The sequence below is a fragment of the Rhineura floridana genome, chromosome 2 (genome assembly GCF_030035675.1).
Source record: "Rhineura floridana isolate rRhiFlo1 chromosome 2, rRhiFlo1.hap2, whole genome shotgun sequence".
NCBI classification, from domain to species: Eukaryota; Metazoa; Chordata; class Lepidosauria; order Squamata; family Rhineuridae; genus Rhineura; species Rhineura floridana.
The window spans coordinates 197485203-197507849 of record NC_084481.1 but is presented as its reverse complement, the minus strand read 5'-3'; the positions used below and the strand labels follow the sequence as shown (position 1 = coordinate 197507849).

Here is a 22647-nt window from a genome sequence, read left to right as displayed (position 1 = left end):
TTCCCTACTTGATAGAATAGCTGTGGGCTATAGGTATGTTCTTAAACCGCAAGGTTTTTTGCCTGTTAGTGTATATATATAGCTCCATCTATGTTCATGGCACTCTGCAAAGGACAAATATGACAGCCCCCTGCTTACAGTGTAGAAGAGACACAGGCAACAAAAGAGGTAGGGGGTAGGCAGTGGAAGAATATATGATTATTTTAATTATAGATACTTTGTCTTAGTTGATGCTGAATTGTCATTGATTTGATTGTGATTTGATTTAATATTCAGTGGTAAACCCCCTCTGAATACCGCTTACCATGAAAACTCTATTCATAGGGTAGCCATAAGTCGGGATCGACTTGAAGGCAATCCATTTCATTTATTTATTTATTTATATATATCCCGCCCTTCCTCCTGGCAGGAGCCCAGGGTGGCAATATTGGTGTGTCACTTTCCCAATAACAAATCCGAGTTTACAAGTGACTCGCAAGAATGACAAAACCAACAAACAGCATATATAAGCATATTAAAAAAGCACGATAGTATATCGGTAAACTAAATATAGTTCCATATAAAACACAATAATTCAAAAATAATTGATCAGAAATGGCTGCCGAGTACCAGCTCATTGACCATCATCCCTTTGAGAAGGGGGAATCCTGACCCAGTGCAGCAGCACAAGCTCAGGCAGCAGCTTCTTTCATAGCTTCTGCCACAAGGCAGGTAGGGCTGGTCTCACTCAGCCCTGGATGGAAAGCCCTCCCCCTTTGCAAACAGGTGAACAACTTTCCAATGTGTAACAACCAGTTTTCACATGTGTGTTGTTGGAACAGTGGTCATATATATATCATATAATGCCGTTGTATAAATCTATGGTGCGGCCACATTTGGAATACTGTGTACAGTTCTGGTCGCCTCATCTCAAAAAGGATATTCTAGAGTTGGAAAAGGTTCAGAAGAGGGCAACCAGAATGATCAAGGGGATGGAGCGACTCCCTTACGAGGAAAGGTTGCAGCATTTGGGGCTTTTTAGTTTAGAGAAAAGGAGGGTCAGAGGAGACATGATAGAAGTGTATAAAATTATGCATGGCCTTGAGAAAGTGGATAGAGAAAAGTTCTTCTCCCTCTCTCATAATACTAGAACTCGTGGACATTCAAAGAAGCTGAATGTTGGAAGATTCAGGACAGACAAAAGGAAGTACTTCTTTACTCAGCGCATAGTTAAACTATGGAATTTGCTCCCACAAGATGCAGTAATGGCCACCAGCTTGGACGGCTTTAAAAGAAGATTAGACAAATTCATGGAGGACAGGGCTATCAATGGCTACTAGCCGTGATGGCTGTGCTGTGCCACCCTAGTCAGAGGCAGCATGCTTCTGAAAACCAGTTGCCGGAAGCCTCAGGAGGGGAGAGTGTTCTTGCACTCGGGTCCTGCTTGCGGGCTTCCCCCAGGCACCTGGTGTGCCACTGTGAGAACAGGATGCTGGACTAGATGGGCCACTGGCCTGATCCAGCAGGCTCTTCTTATGTTCTTATGTTCTTATATACAGTAAATGAAATGTGTGTAACAAGACACTGTTCATAGCTCAGCTATGTACCTTGGTTGTGTTTTTGTATATTTTAGTGATTTATTGTATTTTTACTGCTGTTTTAATAGTTTGTCCTTTTTTTGTATATCTGTAACATTTTGTAAAATGCACATTTTACTGTGTACAGTAGGGCCCTGCTTCCTGGCGTTCTGCTTCCCGGCGTTCCGCTAATGTGGCGGCTTTCCTCCCCTCTTTAAAAGCCGCTTTTGCGTCATTCTGCGGCATTGTTGTGTCATTTTTGCGCTACGCGCCCCATTAAAATCAATGGGGTTCTGCCTTACGGCGATTTCCGCTTTATGGCAGGGGTCCGGAATGGAACCTGCCATATAAGCGGGGCCCTACTGTATCTGTAATGTGTTTTTGGCTGTTGTACACTTCCTAGAGATTTTTAAGCAGTGTAGAAATGGTCTTGAATAAGTAAATTATGTGTGTGTAATGGGGATGGCTCACTCCAAAATAACTGATCAGAATCTCTGTCTCTCCCCCCCCCCCCATCTGCAACTGGCCTAGACAACTTCTGGCATTTTTTTTCTTTTTCTATGGTTTTATATTATTCAGTTTTAAAAATTGCACTTTTGTTAAACAAAAACAAGTTTCTTCTGAGGCAAGAAACATTTGAGTTTCTCCTGCCTGTGCAGTTTTTCGTGCTGTTTTAGTTCACTTCTGATGAAATGGTGTCAGTGCTAGAATATGCTTACTTTATCTGTCCTTTTTATTTCTGTTTCATGTTCTTAGATTATAAACCATTTTCATAAAATGTAAACCACCTTGTGTGCTTGAACAGAAAGGCATTATGTAAATCAAGAGTGCCAAACCTCAGGCTTAGGGGCCAATGTGGCCCTTGGGACTTCCTCTAGATCACTCTCCTTTCTAGGCCACACTTCTTCCTTGCCTTCCACACCCTCCTCAAGTGCTTCTGATTTTTCAGTGGGTGGATGTAACATACTTTACAAGGTAAGACTGGTGTCCATTTCTCCTCCCATGTTTGCCTCTGGCCCCGCCCACAGAAAATTGTCCATGAGGGAATGTGACCTTCGGGCTGAAAAAGGTTTCTCAACCCTAATGTAAATGTAATAAGTAATGTAGACCACAATACTCTCTCGCTCTCACAGTCTCTCTGTATGTATGGAAATGTTCTCTCTATCTATTGGAGTATCAGCTGTGTTTATAAATAAATAAATATAAATAAATTTATGCAGATTTCTCAAGAAAGCTATGGTAATTTGCTTTTTTATCTTGTTTAGAAGGTTGTCATTTCCAGCCTACCTCTCCCCTCAGGGATTATGGTACGGGACGGCGACGGTCTCGGTCTGCTGTCCGATTTGTTGACCAGCGAGATAATCTGGATCAGGTAGGTAATCATTCTTAAGAGGATGTAGGCTCCTGGTTTCTCCCTACCCCCATACCGCCAGTCATAACATTCTACTTTGTGAAGTTTTAGTTCCAGCTGTTGAGCTTGTTTGTGTGTCCTTGGGATCTCTTCAAGATGACTTTGCCAGATTGCTGATTAGGTATAGCCTGGGGAGAAAGTGTAGCAAGGTTGAATTTTGTCAAAGCACCACAAATTCATCCCTATTTCAGTTGTCAAAAGCCACATAATGGATCTAGTTTTTTTAAAAAAAACGTTGAGTCTGCATTCAACACTTGCATTCAAAACTTCATCCTACTGTTAGTATTTTAAATTTGGGGACAGATCTAATGTTGTGCTAGTGGATGACACTTCTCCTTCCTTTCCTTATACCTGCAGCCCTGTGCTCCCCAATATGCTCTGGAGCGTCCTCCTACTTTCCAGAGAATATTTTGCGAGCTTTGGGAGTTTGGTGGGGAGAGGAGAGGAAAGGAAAGTAGCACTTCTGCAATTGGAAGTCTGTTTTCCAAGTGGGACAACTCAACTCAGTGTTGCCCTTTGTCTGCAATTTGGAATAAGCTGCTCTTACTATCTTTGCCCAGAATTACATTACCATGTTTTGAGGAGTGTGCAAATTATTCTCAAAGTTAGGCCTGTAACAACACATGCACTCTCTCAATATATAATATTTTATATATAATATTTAGTATATAATACTATTGTATTGATTTATTTGTACACTGCTTAAACATTATTGCAATTAAGTAATATATAAACTGTCAAAATAGATAAATACACACAAGGTTTACTTCTAAACATAATCAACCATCCAAATATTCTAGGACATGATGATGATGATGATGATGATAGTAGTAGTAGTAGTAGTAGTAGTATCCCACCATTCCTCCCGAAGGAGCCCTGGGCGGCAAATACAAACAAAACAATTTAACAAGAAAAAGAAAAACATACTAAAAACAGTTAAAAACCTTCAAAAAGCACAATTTCAATTAAAACATTCTAAAATACAGTTAAAAATATTGTAAAACACTATTAAGATATTCCAAAACACAGCTTAAAAACATTTTTTTACCAGTGATCTTCAGGTTGTAATTTGTCTTAAGTTTGTCTAAAATTGCTACCTAAAAATGTGAAAGCTGCTCTTAAAATACTTGAAAGAAACAAATCACCAGGAACAGATGTCATACCAATAGAGTTGCTACAACTACTGAGACTGAATCTGTCCAAATTTTGACAAACATTTGTCAAGAAATATGGAAAACTAAACAATGGCCCACAGACTGGAAGCGTTCAATATATATCCCAATTCCAAAGAAAAGGGATCCCAGAGAATGCAGTAATTATCGAACTATTGCCTTAATATCCCATGCAAGTAAAGTAATGCTCAGGATTCTGCAACAAAGGCTCTTACCATATATGGAGCGAGAAATGCCAGACGTCCAAGCTGGATTTAGAAAGGGAAGAGGCACCAGAGATCATATTGCAAACATACTTTGAATAATGGAACAGACCAAGGAATTTCAGAAGAAAATCACCCTGTGCTTTATAGATTACAGCAAAGCCTTTGACTGTGTAGATCATGAAAAACTATGGAATGCTTTAAAAGAAATGGGGGTGCCACAGCATCTGATTGTTCCCAATCGGAAAGGGTGTGAGACAGGGGTGTATTTTATCACCCTATTTATTTAATCTATACACAGAACATATACGGAAAGCGGGATTGGACCAAGATGAAGGAGGTGTGAAAATTGGAGGGAGAAATATCAATAATTTAAGATATGCAGACGATACCATACTACTAGCAGAAACCAGTAATGATTTGAAACGAATGCTGATGAAAGTTCAAGAGGAAAGCACAAAAGCAGGACTACAGCTGAATGTCAAAAAGACTAAAGTAATGACAACAGAAGATTTATGTAACTTTAAAGTTGACAATGAGGACATTGAACTTGTCGAGGATTAACAATACCTTGGCATAGTCATTAACCAAAATGGAGACAATAGTCAAGAAATCAGAAGAAGGCTAGGATTGGGGAGGGCAGCTATGAGAGAACTAGAAAAGGTCTTCAAATGCAAAGATGTATCACTGAACACTAAATTCAGGATTGTTCATACCATGGTATTCCCAATCTTTATGTATGGATGTGAAAGTTGGACAGTGAAAAAAGCGGGCAAGAGAAAAATAAACTGATTGGAAATGTCTTGGAGGAGAGCTTTGCACATGCCATGGACTGCAAAAAAGACAAATGGTTGGGTGTTAGAACAAATTAAACCAGTCCTGTCACTAGAAGCTAAAATGATAAAACTGAGGTTCTCATACTTTGGACACATCATGAGAAGACATGACTCACTAGAAAAGACCATAATGCTGGGAAAAACAGAAGGGAGAAGAAAAAGAGGGCCAAACAAGAGATGGATTGATTCCATAAAGGAAGCCACAGACCTGAACTTACAAGATCTGAACAGGGTGGTTCATGACAGATGCTTTTGGAGGTCACTGATTCATAGGGTCACCATAAGTCGTGATCGACTTGAAGGAACATATCAACAACAAAAAATGTGGTTATCTGGTATGCTGACAGTGATGAAATGTTTATAAGCTATCAGAGCAGATTCTAAAGTGGAAGTCCTTAAATCCTTTGAATAATTTATTCCACTTTAATAGTGCAAATTCTGCATAAGATTGCAGCTTTGAGAACCTCAGTAATAACAATTTTAAAAAAAGGCAGTAAAGCTAGATAATGGCCTTAAGTGGCAAATGTCTCTGTCCAGTGACTTTTCATAAAAAGGGTCTTGGAACTGCTAATAATATTTTTAAGGTGCCTAAAATAGGGTAGACACCATACATGAACAACATTGACAAGGCTGTGCCTGCAGGCTAACAACCTAATAATAATGTAAAAAGAGGGGGCAAAAGGAGAGAACATTGGAGGAGGAGACTGCAAATGTAATATGCAAATGTAATAAAATAATTAAGTATACTCTAAGTGAAACAAGTGAGTCTTAAGATGCTTCATAATAACAGGGAGATGCTGAGTAGCCCTGATCTCAGCTGGTGAAGGGCCCTAAAGATAGGAGTCAAATAGTAATGGGTAAGAGGACAGAGCCACAACAGAGTAGTAGTATATGTTTTAGAAAGAAAAAGGGGAAAAACGCTTTATGGATGTAGAGAATAACAAGAGAATGAAGCAAGTAAAGCTATGAGAAAGGAAAGTACTAGAAAATGAATGTTTTGATGAATGTTCTTCAGTGTCTGAGCCAAATGTGATCCATTTAGGATTGGCGCAGACTTTGTAGGAGTCTGGATTTTTTATGAATTCATATATAAATGTCCAAATGCTATTTTAGATTCTGCCCCTATTGCTAATTATGAAGTCCAAAACACACTATGAACACCTGGAAATTCTTATCTGTTCTGTTAGCTTTAAAACATGGCCTGGTCTGCATGTCACGCTAAGCCGAAGCATGGCTTGGCAGGACTGCGCAAATATGTGGGCTTCCAGAGAGGAGCTTGCAGCCACTTTCCTCCTGGTCTTGTCTTACTCCTGTGCCACACTGAGTTAAGCCATCATTTGGCTTAGTGTGTCTTACGCCAGGCTTGTGGCTAAGCTCTTTCCTTGCTAACCAGAAGCTGTAGACAAGAACAGACCTTAAGTATAGGTTAAGTAAACCTCACTCATGGTTAGCGAGAAAAGAGCTTAACCATAACCTTGGCTTAGTTCAGAGTGGCGTGGGAGTAACAAAGATTGGGAACATTTGCGCACTCACTCCCGGTAAGCCATGATTTGGCTTACCATGATGTGTGAACCAGGCCATTGTATTAGCATTAGCATTAGCAATTTGATGTATTAATTGCTTGCTACCTGAAGGTCTCTTACATAGTGCAAATGCCTCACGTATATGTATGTGCAACGACTTTGATACAAATAAGCATATTTAAATACATAGTTTTACACTCTATGCCTTCACATTGCAGCTTCACTCTTTACACCAGTCACTCAGAGATCTTGGGAGTGAACAAGTTCGTTTGCAAGATGACCTCAGCAGAGAGCTTTCAAGGAGAAATCGGTATGAACAAAGTATGCTTTTGGTTGATGGGGCTGGTTGAAAAATAATATAGAAACAGACATTCCTTCCTACCTCCATACTACAGATTCCTAGTTGATTCTCACCACTTGGTGAATTCAGTAGGTGATGCTTGTTGGATAATAATTAGCTGATTTCAGAATCCAATTCTAGGGCTGCTTCCCTTGTGGCATTTGTCTTGTATTGGAAAAATGTGGACACTCGCATATAAGAACTGCAGTTTAAGAACTCACTTTGCCTTGAGCAAAGTTATACCCCTGTTTGTTTGTTTGTTTTTTGGTAACTTAGATGTGTTTCTATAGTGGAAATGTGCCATTTCAGAGTTTCTTCTAGCCAGAAAAGCTTGTCCAGAACTATTGTTGTCACTATAATGTCACAGTGATGCTAAAGAATCATGTGGTTAGCATGATGATATATTTTGAAACATTTTTTGTTTTGTTTTCTGTTTCTTTTTACACTCAGAACTGAAGTAGAAACGAAAAGGATGTTGGTAGACTTATCTGACAAACTCAACGAGTCCCAAAGACAGGAAACAGTGAGTGCCTTGAAAAATCAGCATTTCTTAATGCAGTTGTGGTAGGGTGGAGGTGGCTTATTGCAGAGCTGCTTTGCAATCCAGTGTGCATTTTGTAAACCATATTGCAAATGATGGCATGTTAAAGCATCCCTAGAGCAGGATGAAGTCTGAGCTTATGAGCATGGCTGCTCTCTTCTGTACATAATGGCAACTCCTTCACATTTGGATTATCCAAATCAGCTCATGCAAAACGCCAGCCTCCCACAAAACTTGGAGTGTGGCTCATGGACTGCTGAAGAAGAAAGTGAGTAATAGTAGCCGTCTTTCACATTGGCAGGACCCTTTCGAGGGTTCAAAGGGCTTCCCATGCATTATCTACTTGTAACCCTTACCATACGAGGTTGTTGCAAGTCACGTTGGTGTTATTACCCCATATTAATTATTATTATTATTACTACTACATTTATATCCACCTTTCCTCCAAGGAGTTCAAAGTGGTGCACAGACATGGTTCCCCCCTCCCAATTTTATCCTCACAACAATCCTGTGAGGTAGGTTAGTCTGAGAGACAGTGACAGGTCCAAGGACACCCAGTGAGCTTCACAGCCAAGTGGGTATTTGAACCTTGGTCTCTCAGGTTCAAGTCTGACACGCTAACCACTACACCACACTGGCTCTCTCACACAGATGATGGCTGGGGGGATGGTGGAATCTGCTTATCTGCTATGCTGCAGCACTTCTCCATAAAAAGAGAATGGAAAGACAAAAGTATGTAGGTGTGTTTAAGGATACAAAAGATTTACCTTTCACTGCCAAATACTAGTACCAGAGTGACAAAATATGACAGTATGTGGGAAAGGCAGCAGTGCAGAATCCTCAAAACGAAGAGGTTCCTGAGGGTTACAAGCTGCCGTGTAGGAGGCAGGAAAGTGCTGTGGGTGTTCCTGGGTACTGAGGAAAGAAGGGCGAGATAGTGGCAGCAAGGGCTGTGAGGGTTGGAGGAGAGGCAGAGAATTACAGCAAGTGGGGAGGGGATTGGAAAGAAGGACCCATGAGGCATATTTCACCATAAGGATCACCCAGCCCTGCAGCTATATTCTCCTCATGAGAGGATCTTAGTATATTGGGAAGGGCCATAGCTCAGTGGCAAAGCATTTGTTGAATCCTTGGCATCTCCAGCTAGGGCTGGGAATATTCCCTGAAACCCTGGAGAGCCACTGCCAGTCAGTGTAGACAGTACTGAGCTAGATGGATCAATGATCTAACTCTGTATAAGGGAGCTTCCTATATTCTGAATGATGGGCTCCTTCTCGCAGGTTTAATGCCTTCCTTCCTTCCTTTTCTTTCTTTGATGTCCTCATGTTCATGTTCTTAGCAGCGACACTGGGACTATTAGCGTGGGAGTGGGACCTTTCTTTTAATGTCCCTGAAGGTCTTGAAACCATCTCCAGATTCAACAGAATGGACTCCCCACCCCCGAGGGACAAATGACACTGCAGTTGCATGAAACAAGCCCCAGTAGACACTTCTCCCTTGCAAAGTGCCTCCAGGAGGGGACTCGATGGGGCAGAGGGGATGCTTAATGGCTGGGGGAAAACATACAGTACCTGTGTCTGGATAGTTGTACTTCCAGTGGGGTTCATGTGATTAGGACTGTCTGCACACATTAGAAATCCCTGTATTTCTTTTTTAAAAACTAGATGTTGGGGAGAAGAATTCCAGCTGATTAGATTTTTTTTATGTGCAGAAACATTGTTTGGAGGGAGGAGCAGTCAGTTATTGGAAGTCTTGGCCTTTCGGAATTCAAAATAAATGTTTCAAAAACCATCATGTGGATCCAAAACTTTTCACTGGAATTAGCCCTTTCTGCCTGCTGCCTCCTTGGATTGTGTCTTCCCTCATGCTTACGTCGGGTAGAATTAAAGATTTTAAAATGTAGACTCTCTCTCTCTCTCTCTCTCTTTTTCTGTGTGTGTGTGTGTGTGTGTGTGTGTTCTGATCTGATCTGATCTGATCTGATCTGGGATATTTAAAAATAAAACGTGTAAAGCAGTTCTGACCCCAAAAGAGCCAGGAGTGTTAAAGTAGGGAACAGATGCCTTGAAAGCAAGAGGTTTTTCAGTTGTATTATGTGGGAGAACGAGAGACTGAGGATTCTGTTACCTCAGTAAGTATTGAAGAGGGACGGATGACGTGGCCTTAAACACAAAAGGTCTTTATTATAATAACTGGGGAAGGACTATAGCGCACTGGAGAATGTGCCAGGTTCAGTTCTCATAATCTTCAGGTAGGATTGGGAGAGACCCCTGTCTGAAATCCTCTGGAGCTGTTGCCAATCAGTGTAGATAATAATGAGCTAGATGCTGCCCCAGGCTCCTACTGGGAGGAAGGGTGGGATATAAATCAAATAAATAAATGAATAATAGGTGTACCATTGGTCTTACTGGGTATAATGCAGCTTCCATATTCCCAAATGTGTCTTTAAAAAATAAGCTCCCCCACGCCAAACCTAGCCTGCTGCCTTCCGTAGACTTTTTTTTTTTAAAAAAAATCTCTAATAGAAAGCCAAAGGCGGGTCCATTTCTTAAGAAATATATAGAGATTTTGGAAAAGTGCTGAGATGAGGGACACTTCTGCCAACTGGAAGACTTCATTATTTCTACAAATTACGGTACAATACAGTATGATGTTAGCATGAGGGCAAATACTGTCAACATATTCATTAAAACTAATCTGATGCTGCCAGAGTAAAAGAACAAAGAACAATTTTGTGGCACACAGTTCTGTCTGTTTGTTTGTACTTGTTGTGCAATGAGTAATTGTCCTTGACGAAGTTGGAGACTTTATGTACCCATACCAAAGGATCCATGCAGAACAGGGGAGGTATCATCAAGCTTGGGGGAACCAGAGGCTCTATAGAAGTACATAAAAACCTTTAGGGGAAAAAAGAATCTAAGGGTTTGGGACCCCAAACAGAACTGAACATCCATAGCGTGGCCACAGAACGGTGAGAGTCCTTTTGGGGTGAGGGTGGGAGCAGGAGACAGTGGAATGGAGTATCCAGGAAGCAAGTATGGCTGGCGGTGTCAAACCCTGAACAGGATCAATCTGCAATCCAACGTTTTGCTTCAGGTCTGATTAGTTTACTATTAAAGATACAGGTAATGTATTGCCATCATCAGGACTCTTTTTTTTTTTTTTTTTAATGTACAGTCTGGTAGCCTTCAAAAAATAGCAGTGGATTTCAGTATCTCTTGTTGCCAAGTCCTTTAAAATGGCTGCTCTTCTGGGATGTATATGTTTGTTGTATAAGAGCCTATGGCAGCTTATCCTTTTTTTTTTAATCAGATGCATGAAAAGGACAGTAAAGATGTTGGATATATAGGATGTGTGACATGTTAAGATTGCTTTGTAAGGCTAAAGAGAACACAGCTGTTAGTACTGCTTCAAGCTGTGTTGATGCAAGTGAAGAAAACTCATTTGAACGTTACCATGCATATATATATATATCACCATGAAACTCGGGTTCATCTGATGGGTTTGTGGGAATCTGTTTCCAGTTTGCAAAACCTGAGAAATGTGTGTTTAAAACCCAGACATCCGAGGATTTGCAATAATTGCTCTTATTTTAGATCTTTTCCTTCACCCTCCCCCAATCTAGCTGCAGTGTACATTGAATTACAACTGTAACAGATTAGTATTATCTGTAGGAAGCAAAAAAACAACATTATTGGGTAATGGATTTGAATTCAAATACATTAATTTGTCTAAGGAAATCAGGAAGAATGGTCCATTGTCAGCTTTGAATATTGCTATAGTTAATAACCCTTTTGCAATCAATATAAAACAAGATAGTTAACAGTGTTTGTGCATCACAGAGCAACATTCAAAGGCAAGGATATGTTTATTTATTTTGCTGATGACATAGCACTATATTTAAGAAATATACACAATACCAAAGATGAAATCGATCAAATTTTAGGGTGAGATCAAGGCAAAGCAGAAGTCACTGGATTGTTAAAAGTGGCTTTAGAGCCCAGTCATATAACTCAAGGAATCTTTATACAATGTCCCGTATTACAAAAATATATTTTCATACAATATATTTCTTCTCTTCTCTCCCTGCCTCTGGGCCAGGGAATTTTCCCATGCCTAACATGAACAGAATTGGAGAATGGTCTCTTTTTAGTTGACAGCTGCAAATGTTCCCTGTTTGATTTGGGGGCAAGAGAGTCTCTGAGAGTTCACTCTTGCCACACTTTACTAAACGCGCCAGGCCAGAACTGCTGCCTTTGCCTTTTGCCTTCCCTCTGGGATCTGCCTTGACTGCTGTGGCTGCAGAGTCTGTTTGGAAGTGCCCATGAGGCAGCATCTCTGGGCCCTATTTTGGCTTCTGCTCAGTCTTTGCACATTCCTTTGTCCAAGTATCTTTCCACTGTGCCCAGACATCTGGGACTTTGATGCCTAAGTTTGCTACCTAAGATTTAGGCTCCGAGCCTCTCTTGAGCTTTAAGGACCTTAAGGCTGTGCAAATAAAGACTGGGGAATCAGGAGGGCAGGATAAGAAGCAGCGACGGTGTGAAGACCTCTTCTGTTGTAGGCGAGACCCATGGGTGGTCGGACAAATGTATGTATCAGTATCTTCAGACCTTGAACTGATCTCAGTCACACCTGGAGTTTGAGAGATTTTAAAACTTAGCCCTCTCAAATACTTTGTCTGTATAGGGCAGGCTGTAGTGCAACCTGTGTTTCTACAGATCTGGTTGGGCTCCATCTCCCATCAGCCCTGGCCCGGATGGCCAATGGTCAGGAATGATGGGAGTTGTAGACCAGCAACATCTGGTCCACCCAGGTTAACCTGTTCGCCCGGGTCCTCAAGATCTGTCAAATTCACAGCCTTTAGGCCTGACCCTAGAACAATCTCTTCCCTTGGTCCCAGTGATATTTCTAGGCTTTGGATTCAACTTTGCCTTACCCTCTTAGGACCAGAGGTAGGTAGTATGCACATTTTGGGACTCTCTTATCCAGCTGGGCATTTCTCTGAGTCTCCAGGTCATCTGGAAAGCACCAAATGGCCCACATGTATATTTGTTAAGGATGCTGGGAGTAGTTAGGAGACCCCCTATTTCCTTCACTGTAGTTGCAGAATCTTGGTTGCAGAATCTTGTAGTATTCTGGGTGTCACATTGATATGGTACTGGATTCTGTTGGTGTTCTGCTTTTGTAATTATTGAGTATCAATGCTAATTAACATAGCTGCTTTTAAGTTACATTGTTTGCAGCCTTGAACGTTGGGAGTGATAGGTTAGAAACATTTTCAAATCTTTGTGTCAGCTTGTTTTTTCATTCCCAGTAATAAACTTGTGAGATGCAAGGAAATCTTAATGGCCAAAAAGCCAGTCCCTGGCATCTCCCATTGAAAAGGGATCTGGTAGCAGTGCAAGACTGAATAGCTGTGGCTAGGTGGCAATATAGTGGTGACAGGTAGTCCCATGTGGTGAAAGGCTGTGTTTCCTATGGCCCCACCTGAACTATATATTTAAAACACTATCATACCACTATAACTATGGTTTGTTAAGGGTGCTGAGAGCTGTTAGGAGAACCTTATTCCTCTCATAAACCTACAATTCCCAGAGTTCACTGGGAAGAGGGATTGATTGTTAAACCTCTCTGGGAATTGTAGCTCTGAGAGAGGAATAGGGGGTCTCCTGACAACTCTTAGCACCCTAACAAGCTACAGTTCCCATGGTTTGGGGGGAAAGCTATGACAAATTAAAGTAGTATGATAGTGATTTAAATGTATGGGGCCTATGTTCCTGTGCCAAGGGCCAAACTGGGAGTCTTAATGCGTGCACAGCAGGACTTTTGAATGTCTTCTCATCTTTGATAGCTTCCACCTGTGCTGCCCAACAACCTGTTCTTGAAACTCAAGGGAGCTTTATGAACAGATCTGGGCACATCGTAAGGAGCTGTGAATGAAACACAAACGAGAAGCCCTTGGCTTGTACATGGAAGCACTGGTGCATTCTCAAGTGTGTTTTCTGATTCTACCACAATGTGTTTTGCAGAAGCAAAATTCCATCTGACTCTTGTGCGATTACCTCTGTCAGAGAAGGACAAGCCTGAAAACACCAGTCATCTGCCCAGTATGTGCAGTTGAGGAAGTCTTGTATGCAGCCCTTGTCTACATTAGGGGTTGTCTGTGAACTGGGGCCACTCTCCGTGAACATTTCTAAAATGCAGTCTTTTCCCTTCTTTATTTGGCATTTCATACTTGGAATTTGAATACTGAATTTTCCTGTTTTTTAATTTTCTTGATGGAAGTTACTATGGATTGCAATTTTAGTTCTTGCAAGTTCTGTTCTGTGGCTGCAGCTGCTTAGACTTTTAACTGCCCTTGACTCTAGCGTGCTGTTTTTTAAGTACTTGTAATGATTGGTTTCTTTTGGAGCGTTCCTTGAAAACCTTCCATCTAATGTTGTTTGAAAAGTAATTTGGCTCCAATAAATTGGGAATTAACCTTCAGTAATCATGGATTAATCATCCACTCTTGATACATTTTAAATGTCTTTTCCTAAAAGAGAAACCAAGGAGCATGCTTTCCACAACAGTGTCCCTCAGATTGCTTTTGTGAACATTGAACTTGAACAAAATAAGAGGAGATATATAAGACTAAAAACATGGGCTTGCTTCTGTGAGCAGAAGGAGAAATCGTAAAGTTGCTGTTCTGTAAACTTTGGTGCTGCACTGTGGAAAAAGTCTTCCCCTAGCATTTGTGTGAATTTAAATTGGGAACTTCATTATAATATGAGTAACATAGCAAACAAGGAAGATACTGGCTGCAGCATACAAACTCTAGTACTTATTTGTGTCGTGAATATAATATTACCATATAGTAAATATTTAAGTTTTTATTTACTATATTTAGTATAAATATTTTTAAAAACTTTTTTTGCTAGGCTTTTGAAGAAAAGTGCTGCTATTAGTAACTGTTTAGTGATTTGTTGTTTTAATGGACTGTTTTTTTAATAGATCCTACTAAATAATAAAATATTTTTATTTACTTGTTTTATTGCAAACCACCATGTGGCCTGTGTAAAGGGTGGTATATAAATCTAAAAACAAAATAATTTTTAAAAATACCCAAAGCACTCTAGTGGACCTTGAAAAGAGCATATTTATTTATAAATATATTTGTATACTGATATTTCATTTCAAAACGGATTACAATGAATAAAAACTACAGTAAAAAAAATACAGTAAAAACAAAGCTCGACTACTGCAAAAGGACATCTTAATTGCCTCCATAAGCTTGGCAGAACATAAAGAGTTTCAGCAGGTGTTTAAAGGTTAAAACAGAAGGCGCCTGCTGAATCTAGGTTTGGAAGAGCATTCCAGAGAACTCGGCCAATAACAATGAAGGCTGGATTTCATGTTGATGTTAAATGAGCCTTTCCAACGCAAAGGATGAGCAATGCTGCTCCTGCAGATGATTTCAGTTGCTGAACTGGGATATAAGGATTCAGGAAGTCCGTAAGACACCCTGGATCTAAGTTGTTCAGGGCTCTGTAAATTCATACATGCACCGTGAACCTGGCTTGGTAGTAGATGGGCAGCCATCTAACTTGTGCAAGAGTCTGAGCAAACAGAAGAATTTACCTGGATATTTTTTTGGGGGGTGGTAATTCCTCCTCCCCCACATTCCTCTTTTTCCAGATTGTAAATGGCTATTCTATGAGTAGCAGAAGGGCATCTTTGTATCCAAGCCAAGGAGATCACATTCCTGTTTTCTGTTAAATTATGAATTTGGTGGTGACTTCTTTGTTGCAAATCCAACAGAATCTATGTTAAAGAAACAGTTTAGAGATGGCAAAAACTGGGTGGTTTTAGTAAGTGCAGACATTTACGAAGAAAAAAAAGACCTATACTACATCTTATTTTAATAATTGTTACATTGGTTATGAACACAGTGCCAGCTCCAAACATGACTTACATTTATGGTATGCAAATCATATAGAAAAAAGTTGCTGCAAAATGTACTCTGATGCCATGAATACAGTTCCACAGAATGGAAACCATAACAAAGAACAAAAACTACAATAAAGCTAAAGGAAGTCCAATGTTTGCCTAGGCCCTAGAATATTTAACTCCCTGCTCACCACTAGAAGGCAGCATCTGCAAAAAGATAAGGAAAGGAAAGAATGAAAACCACAGTTCTGTTTTCTTTCCCTGTAAATAATTACAGCAAATTAATTCATCTGATCCTCTTACTGCAGTTCCTGATTCATTCAGTCATATTTTTATTATTTTAAGGCCAGAGGCTATTCTAGTTCAGTTCTTGATTTGTCATTTAGCAAAGTTACAACAACAAAACTCCTGGCATTGGTATATGGAATTTCAGTGTGGTTTCACAAAAATCTCATTTTCACATTATGATAAAGTGTCCCTGATCCAGTTCCATGTCTGAGTAGCTAGGGACCCTGGGTGGTGTTATACATTCCCATCTATATCCAAAGACTCATCCTGCTATTATAATGTGGTCCAGATGTGAGTATTGCGATGCAGATTCACATTTGCGCCTGCATGTGTGTAAAACTTGCTTCTGCTTATGAATATCCTTTTGCTAGATTTGGTGTGGCAGTGTGATAATTATTGGCCAAGGCTTTGCCTAAAAGAAAAAAAAAGTCTCTTTCACACACATACGTTCTGTGTTTGAAGACACATGATGCAGCAACCTTGTTGTGATTTAGTAGATCTGGATCTATCTGGTCAGTCCCTAAATGTGAGACAACCTGGGAATGTCTTAAGTTCCACAGGATGTAAATATAATAAGTAAGTATATTTCTGAATTCTGATACAAGTTATGCATATTTTATTTTGCATAAATTGCTTTTTTCTGTTGTGAGGAATGATAAAACACTGGAACAAAAATGATGACTAGAATTCTGGCTCAGCCTGACTCTGGTTTCTCCAGGCCTACCTATTAAAGGCTGTGATCAAATGCTCCTCATGCTTTTTTCTTTTAAAAAGAAGAAAGTTTAAGATTCTCTCCTCCCAAAGGCTGCATTTATACCATATGGTTGCAGACTTGCATGATGGTGTATTCCTCTGAAACCCTCTCTTCCTGCCTCTTGTGTTCAAACCTTGTACTTGCGTGTTCAGCTCTATTTGGTAATGGGAAGGGAAGTTCGCATATAGCAGTTGTCAACTGGTCAAGAGGGCTCATTCTGTTCTCGAAGAGACTTCTGGTTTAACCAGATGCAGATTGAGTGTAACGCTGTAAGTTCTGTATTGTTCAGGACAGACCCCCAAGTGAATCAGCCAAATGTCTCGGGCAAGGCACTGAACTTAGACAAGGCACTCCCTCAGGATGAGGAAGGAAACACAGTCTTCAGCAGGAGCTCTAGGTGAACTAAAGCACCCTACCTGTCTCAGCCTCCCATCTCCTAGAATAGGCCCAATTTTCACAGAATGCCCTCTCACTCTGTCTGGCTATTTTGTGTTTGTTTATTGATTTCATCTATATACTGCCTTTCTGGTTTACAATTTTAAAATTTAAGAGAAATAAGTGATATCAAATGTAAAGTTAGCCTGGGGGGCAGAGCGGGGGGAGACAGTCTGACAGGAGCAGGCCCCAGTGTTGTCTTTGCCTGCGTCCCTCTCTCTCTCTCCTTGCTTCCCACAGGGCAGATGAGTCACATTTTTCTCTTAGTGTTCATGAATGGAGGACTTCCCACTTGTATTTAGGCCTCTGCATTTACTTAGGCCTTTTTAAAATTAAAAATGGAGCTCTTTTTTTCTTTTTTCTTTTTTAAAGCTTAAATAAAATTCTGACAGGAATATTTTCTCTGGAATTCCCCTCCCCCTTTCTTTGGAAGGTCTCAGAACGGGTGGAGAGGAGACTTCAGGAGATAGAACGAGAAATCCGCTCAGAAAGGCAGCTGGTTGAAAGGCGCCAGGATCAGCTGGGACACATGTCTCTGCATCTGCAGGAGGTATGCAAAAAAAAAATCTTTTTTATATTCATATGGAACTGCATATCTGGCACTTGTTCGCTTTCTAGTCTGAGCTAATTATTTCAAGGGATGACTGCCATTTTTGAAGATGCATTTTGTTGGGCATCAAGCGAACTGTCAGACAAGCGAAACATGAAAGGGGTTCTCATCCCTGAGGCAGGAAGTATTTAAAGCATTTTGGTTCTGAGCACACATCCGTTTTTGAAAGGAAGCTGCCTTGAAACATCTTCAGTTACACCTAAGATTTAAACTGTTAAAGACATTGTTAACAACCACCTTGTGAATACCGCTCTCTTGAAGCTTAAATATGATGTAATGAGTAGCCAGTTTCCTCCTGCTGTATAATCAGCTATGCTTGAAGCAAAATGCATCTGGCAAAGTACAAGAGTTTGTGCTGTGGAGACAAACTGAGCTATTGTTCGCTCAAAAAGAAGAAGAAGCAAATTAAGGCCCTTTTTGCCCTCTCTTAGAAAAAAGTGCATGACATGCATACAAGAGTGGTGGTGAATTTGCTCCACCCTAACACTTGAGGAGCAGAGGAGTTAAAATACATGCCTCATAATTTTAGATTTAATTTAAGTGCTTGGGCGATTATTTGGGTAGTAATCTCTGACTGACTTTACTCTGACGTCTTGCAGAGTCTATTGAAAGTTTAATTTCATATTTGGTTGCCTTAATGCATGTGGTGACCTATGTACTTCTTTAAAAAAAGGCAATTGCAGATTATACAGTGTGGTTATAAGCCTGTGAGGATTAATTTAGATTGACGCTTTCTGTTCTGAAAGAGTGACTCTCCTTTTAGAGGTCACATTAAAAAAAAAATAGAAAATTTTTTTTTTAATTTGGGTAAAGGTAATACTTAGCTGTTTGTATTCATGTGCTCTTCTTGGGTCAAAGAGTTTTATATTCTCTCTCCATCTTTAAATTGTATGGGGTGGCGGTAAAAGGTTGTGATCTGTTAGAATGGAGAGGAAATGAAGGTGTTTAAGTTCTGCAGAGTAAATTCTCAAATTGTCTAGCAACTGATTTATTTTTTCCAGATGCTCTTCATTTTTTCAGGAACTCAATGTTTGATATGGTACTATTGCCTCCAAACTTATGTTTGCATGTTTTCAAGGGGCAATAGCTTGCTGTTTGCATTTTGAGAGTTAACTGTCAAATAGACTCAAGTCACAGCTGATGGGGAATGTTTTGTAAGTAGTATGTTTTTTGATGTCACCTTGCCTCCCCTCCCCCTTTTTTCCCCATGGCTGGAGCATGTTTTATGGAAATTTATTTATTTATTTATTTATTTTATTTTATTTATAGACCGCCCATAGCGAATAGCTCTCTGGGCGGTGAACAGCAGAGTTAAAATACAAAGTTACAATAAAACATACAAGGTCACAACAAGGTAGAGTAAAAAACATTGAATATAAAACATGAACGTTAAAATGCCTGGGAATATAACCAGGTCTTAACCTGGCGCCTAAAAGAAAGTACTGTAGGCGCCAGGCGTATCTCCTCAGGTAAGCTGTTCCATAGTTCGGGGGCCACCACAGAAAAGGCCCTGGATCTAATAACAATCCTCCGGGCATCCTGATGGGTTGGTACCCAGAGGAGGGCCTTAGATACTGAACGAAGTGAACGGGTAGGTTCATAGCGGGAGAGGCGTTCCATCAGATATTGCGGTCCCACACCGTGTAAGGCTTTATAGGTCAAAACCAGCACCTTGAATCTGGCCCGGAAACGAATAGGTAGCCAGTGCAAACGGGCCAGGACAGGTGTTATATGCGCGGACCAATGGGTCCCCGTCAACAACCTGGCTGCCGCATTTTGCACTAGCTGAAGTTTCCGAACGGTCTTCAAGGGCAGCCCTACGTAGAGCGCGTTACAGTAGTCCAATCTAGAAGTTACCAGAGCGTGAACAACAGAGGCGAGATCGTCACTGTCCAGATAGGGGCGTATGTAATGGTATAAATATTATAAGCCATCCTGAGTGGTGTTTTTACACTAAAAGGGCGGGGTAGAAATTTTTTGAGAAAACAAAATTAAAAAATGTTATTTTATGTTTTAGTATGGATTGATTTAATATCCTTTCAAACTAAAGATGTGAATAGTGCTATTAATTCTTTAGCATTCAGACTATGCCACATAACATCTCAGGCTGCTTTTCATGTTATGCTGGCTGTGTTTGGGAAGTGCTGCAGCATCTGCTTGCCTGCACTGCTAGTGCAGTGTGTGGAGGTCATGCTGCACTTCCTTCCTACACCAGTGTTAACCCCAGTTTTTGGAGGTTGTGTCCTGGGGCTTCATACATTACCCTGGTGGCATGAGAAGGAGTGGTGCTGCAACAGCCCCAGCACTGCTAACATGGTATGAGAAAGGAGCACTGGTAATCCTCAAAACAATCCTGCAAGGCAGGTCAGTACTACAAATGGGGTCGAGGGAGGTAATGATTTGTTGGAGGCAGTTTAGTGATTTCATCGCTGTGGTGAGGTTTGAACTAGGGGCTTCCTAGTTTATTCTCTTTTAATTTACTGTATTTAATAAATGAATTTAATCTATTAAATTTGTTGAATTTAATGCAAGTGCAAATATTCTTCAGCGGTACAATATTCTTACAATAGGTTCAAGCTGGCTGCTGCCTACCTGCCTTTCAGCAGTTTGTGAGTCCCCTAGCCATTGGCTGAGTTGCTGTAAGGTGGGCGGATGGGGCAAAGAGGGATGAGTGCTGCGTGTCCCTGCTTCTGGGCCCTCATCGTGCCATGACTCAAAATCTGAAGACAGGATTGGCACTGTTGGGCAATTGCCAAGGCCCACACCCCAGCCGGGGCCCACTGCCAACCACTGGAGCCCCCCAACCCATCTTTTTCTCCTCCTTGCTGTCATTTGCATCTTCACCTGTCCCTTCCAGCTAAGCAAACAGTGGTTGTACAGATTGTGCCCAAACGGAGAGGGCAAATCAGTGAGCAGCGGCAACAGTAGTGAAGAAGAGGAACATAGAAGACTGCCTTATCCTGAGTCATCCCATTGGTTCATCTAGCACAGTAGTGTCTCTACACTGGCTGGGAGCAGCTCCCCAGGGTTTCAGGCAGGAGGCTCATTAAAAATGCAACTTTCCTGCATCCTGATCTTGATGCAAAAGGAAGGGACCAAGTTACTTGTGTTAGGAATAGGCTATCTTGAATCTCAATATGAATTTGCTCCTCTTAGCCACAGTTGCGTCTCCAGAAGTAGGAGAGCAGCATTGCTAGGATTTGACAGTGTGGTTGGGAGTGTTGAGTGTGTGTATGTAAATACGTATGTATTAGTTCAGCCTGGTGGGTTAAAGTGCAATAGAATTATGGATCAGGCTCCCAACTGGAAACTTTAAGAAACAGAGCCTGCAAAGACATATTGTGGAGGGGAAAAATATGATAATCAGAAATTGAAAAGGCCAACTAATCTCACAGAGGAAGGGGAAATGTGTTTTTCTTTTAATGAAGATTTTTAAAATGTGCAAGCAGAAAGTATTTTTTTGGCCACTGTGAGAACAGGATGCCAGACAAGATGAGCCTTTGCCTTGATCCAACAGGGCTCTTCTTAAAGTTCTTATGAATTTCTCTGAATTGTAGTTGTATTCATGAGGGTTGGATTGAATAAAAGAAATTTAACCCAACATTCAAAGCCAAGTGATGCTACTCTATAATAAAGAGTGGTTTGGTCTCTACAACTAGGTATTTAGGTTAAGAATTCATTTCCTTCCATGTGAATTGAATTACATGGGATTAAATTTGCTTCACAAAGTTTATTTATCCTTTCAGTTGCTAACACATGTTTATGACTCCAGTACACTGTGAGAAAAAGCATGCAGAATATTTGTGGGCACTAGGGGTCAGTGTTCTGCCATCCTTGAACTGCAAGAAGGCTGAACAAATCCCATTGCATAGTTTCAAACCTTGATGGAACTTGCTGAATTTCTCTACTGTTTGTAGCGGTGATGGTATAGGTGTATACATTTTATTTACACCCACTGTGGTCCTGTCTGCTGTTAAATGTATGATTTCTTTTGCATGTGTTAGTGCTAATCATTATTGTACGAGCTCTGTAGTAATGCTTCCCAATTCCTCCTCTCTCCCCCTCCCCCCAAGTTTGTGATTTGGACTTTTGACAGTTTGATCCCTTTCTTGATCTTTGCCAAAAGAGAGAAATAAGTGGTGCTCCTGGATGATGGGGAGACTGTGTGAAGAACGGAACAGAATGAGGAACTATTATTCTGTGATTAGACAAAGGGTCCAACTAGTCCAGCATTTTGTCTCTCACTGTTGCTCCCGCTTGGCCAACAGTGACCATGGGAGAAACAAAGAACAAAATGAAGATAGTCTTCTCCTGTTGCTTGGTAATCGGAGGTATACAAGTGCAGTACGGTGTACGCATCCCTTATGGCAGGAGTGGTGAATCACCCTCCAGATGTTGGCTTAAGCTTCCATCAAATCTGGCTTCCTGCAACTTGAGCCCATTATTCCATGTCCTGCACTCTGGGACAATCGAGAAGAGATCCCGGCCCTCCTCTGTGTGACAACCTTTCATGTACTTGAAGAGTGCTATCATATCTCTCCTCAGTCTTCTCTTCTCCAGGCTAAACATGCCCAGTTCTTTCAGTCTCTCCTCATAGGACTTTGTTTCCAGTCTCCTGATCATCTTTGTTGCCCTCCTCTGAACCCGTTCCAGTTTGTCTGCGTCCTTCTTGAAGTGCGGAGACCAGAACTGAACGTAGTACTCAAGATGAGGCCTAACCAGTGCTGAATAGAGGGGAACTAATACTTCACGTGATTTGGAGACTATACTTCTGTTAATGCAGCCTAATATAGCATTTGCCTTTTTTGCAGCCACATCGCACTGTTGGCTCATATTCAGTTTGTGATCAACAACAATTCCAAGATCCTTCTCACATGTCGTATCCCCCATCTTATAACTGTGCATTTGGTTTCTTTTCCCTAAGTGTAGAACTTTGCATTTATTCCTGTTGAATTTCATTCTGTTGTTTTCAGCCCAATGCTCCAGCCTATCAAGGTCCCTTTGAATTTTGTTTTTGTCTTCCACGGTATTAGCTGTGCCCCCCAA

General features: G+C 40.8%; 1 protein-coding gene across 7 annotated transcripts in view; it reads left to right on the top strand.

The window, feature by feature from the left end:
* The window catches only part of CEP128 (centrosomal protein 128), a 300038-nt gene that overhangs the window by 18380 nt on the left and 259011 nt on the right, over window positions 1-22647 (top strand). For 6 of the 7 annotated variants that reach the window (XM_061611883.1, XM_061611887.1, XM_061611881.1 and 3 more), the window contains exons 5-8: window positions 2822-2928; window positions 6920-7011; window positions 7492-7564; window positions 17425-17541. In XM_061611883.1, coding sequence (XP_061467867.1) covers window positions 2822-2928; window positions 6920-7011; window positions 7492-7564; window positions 17425-17541 — 389 coding nt within the window. The remainder of the gene's footprint in view (window positions 1-2821; window positions 2929-6919; window positions 7012-7491; window positions 7565-17424; window positions 17542-22647) is intronic. The other variant, XM_061611884.1, reaches the window with a different exon arrangement.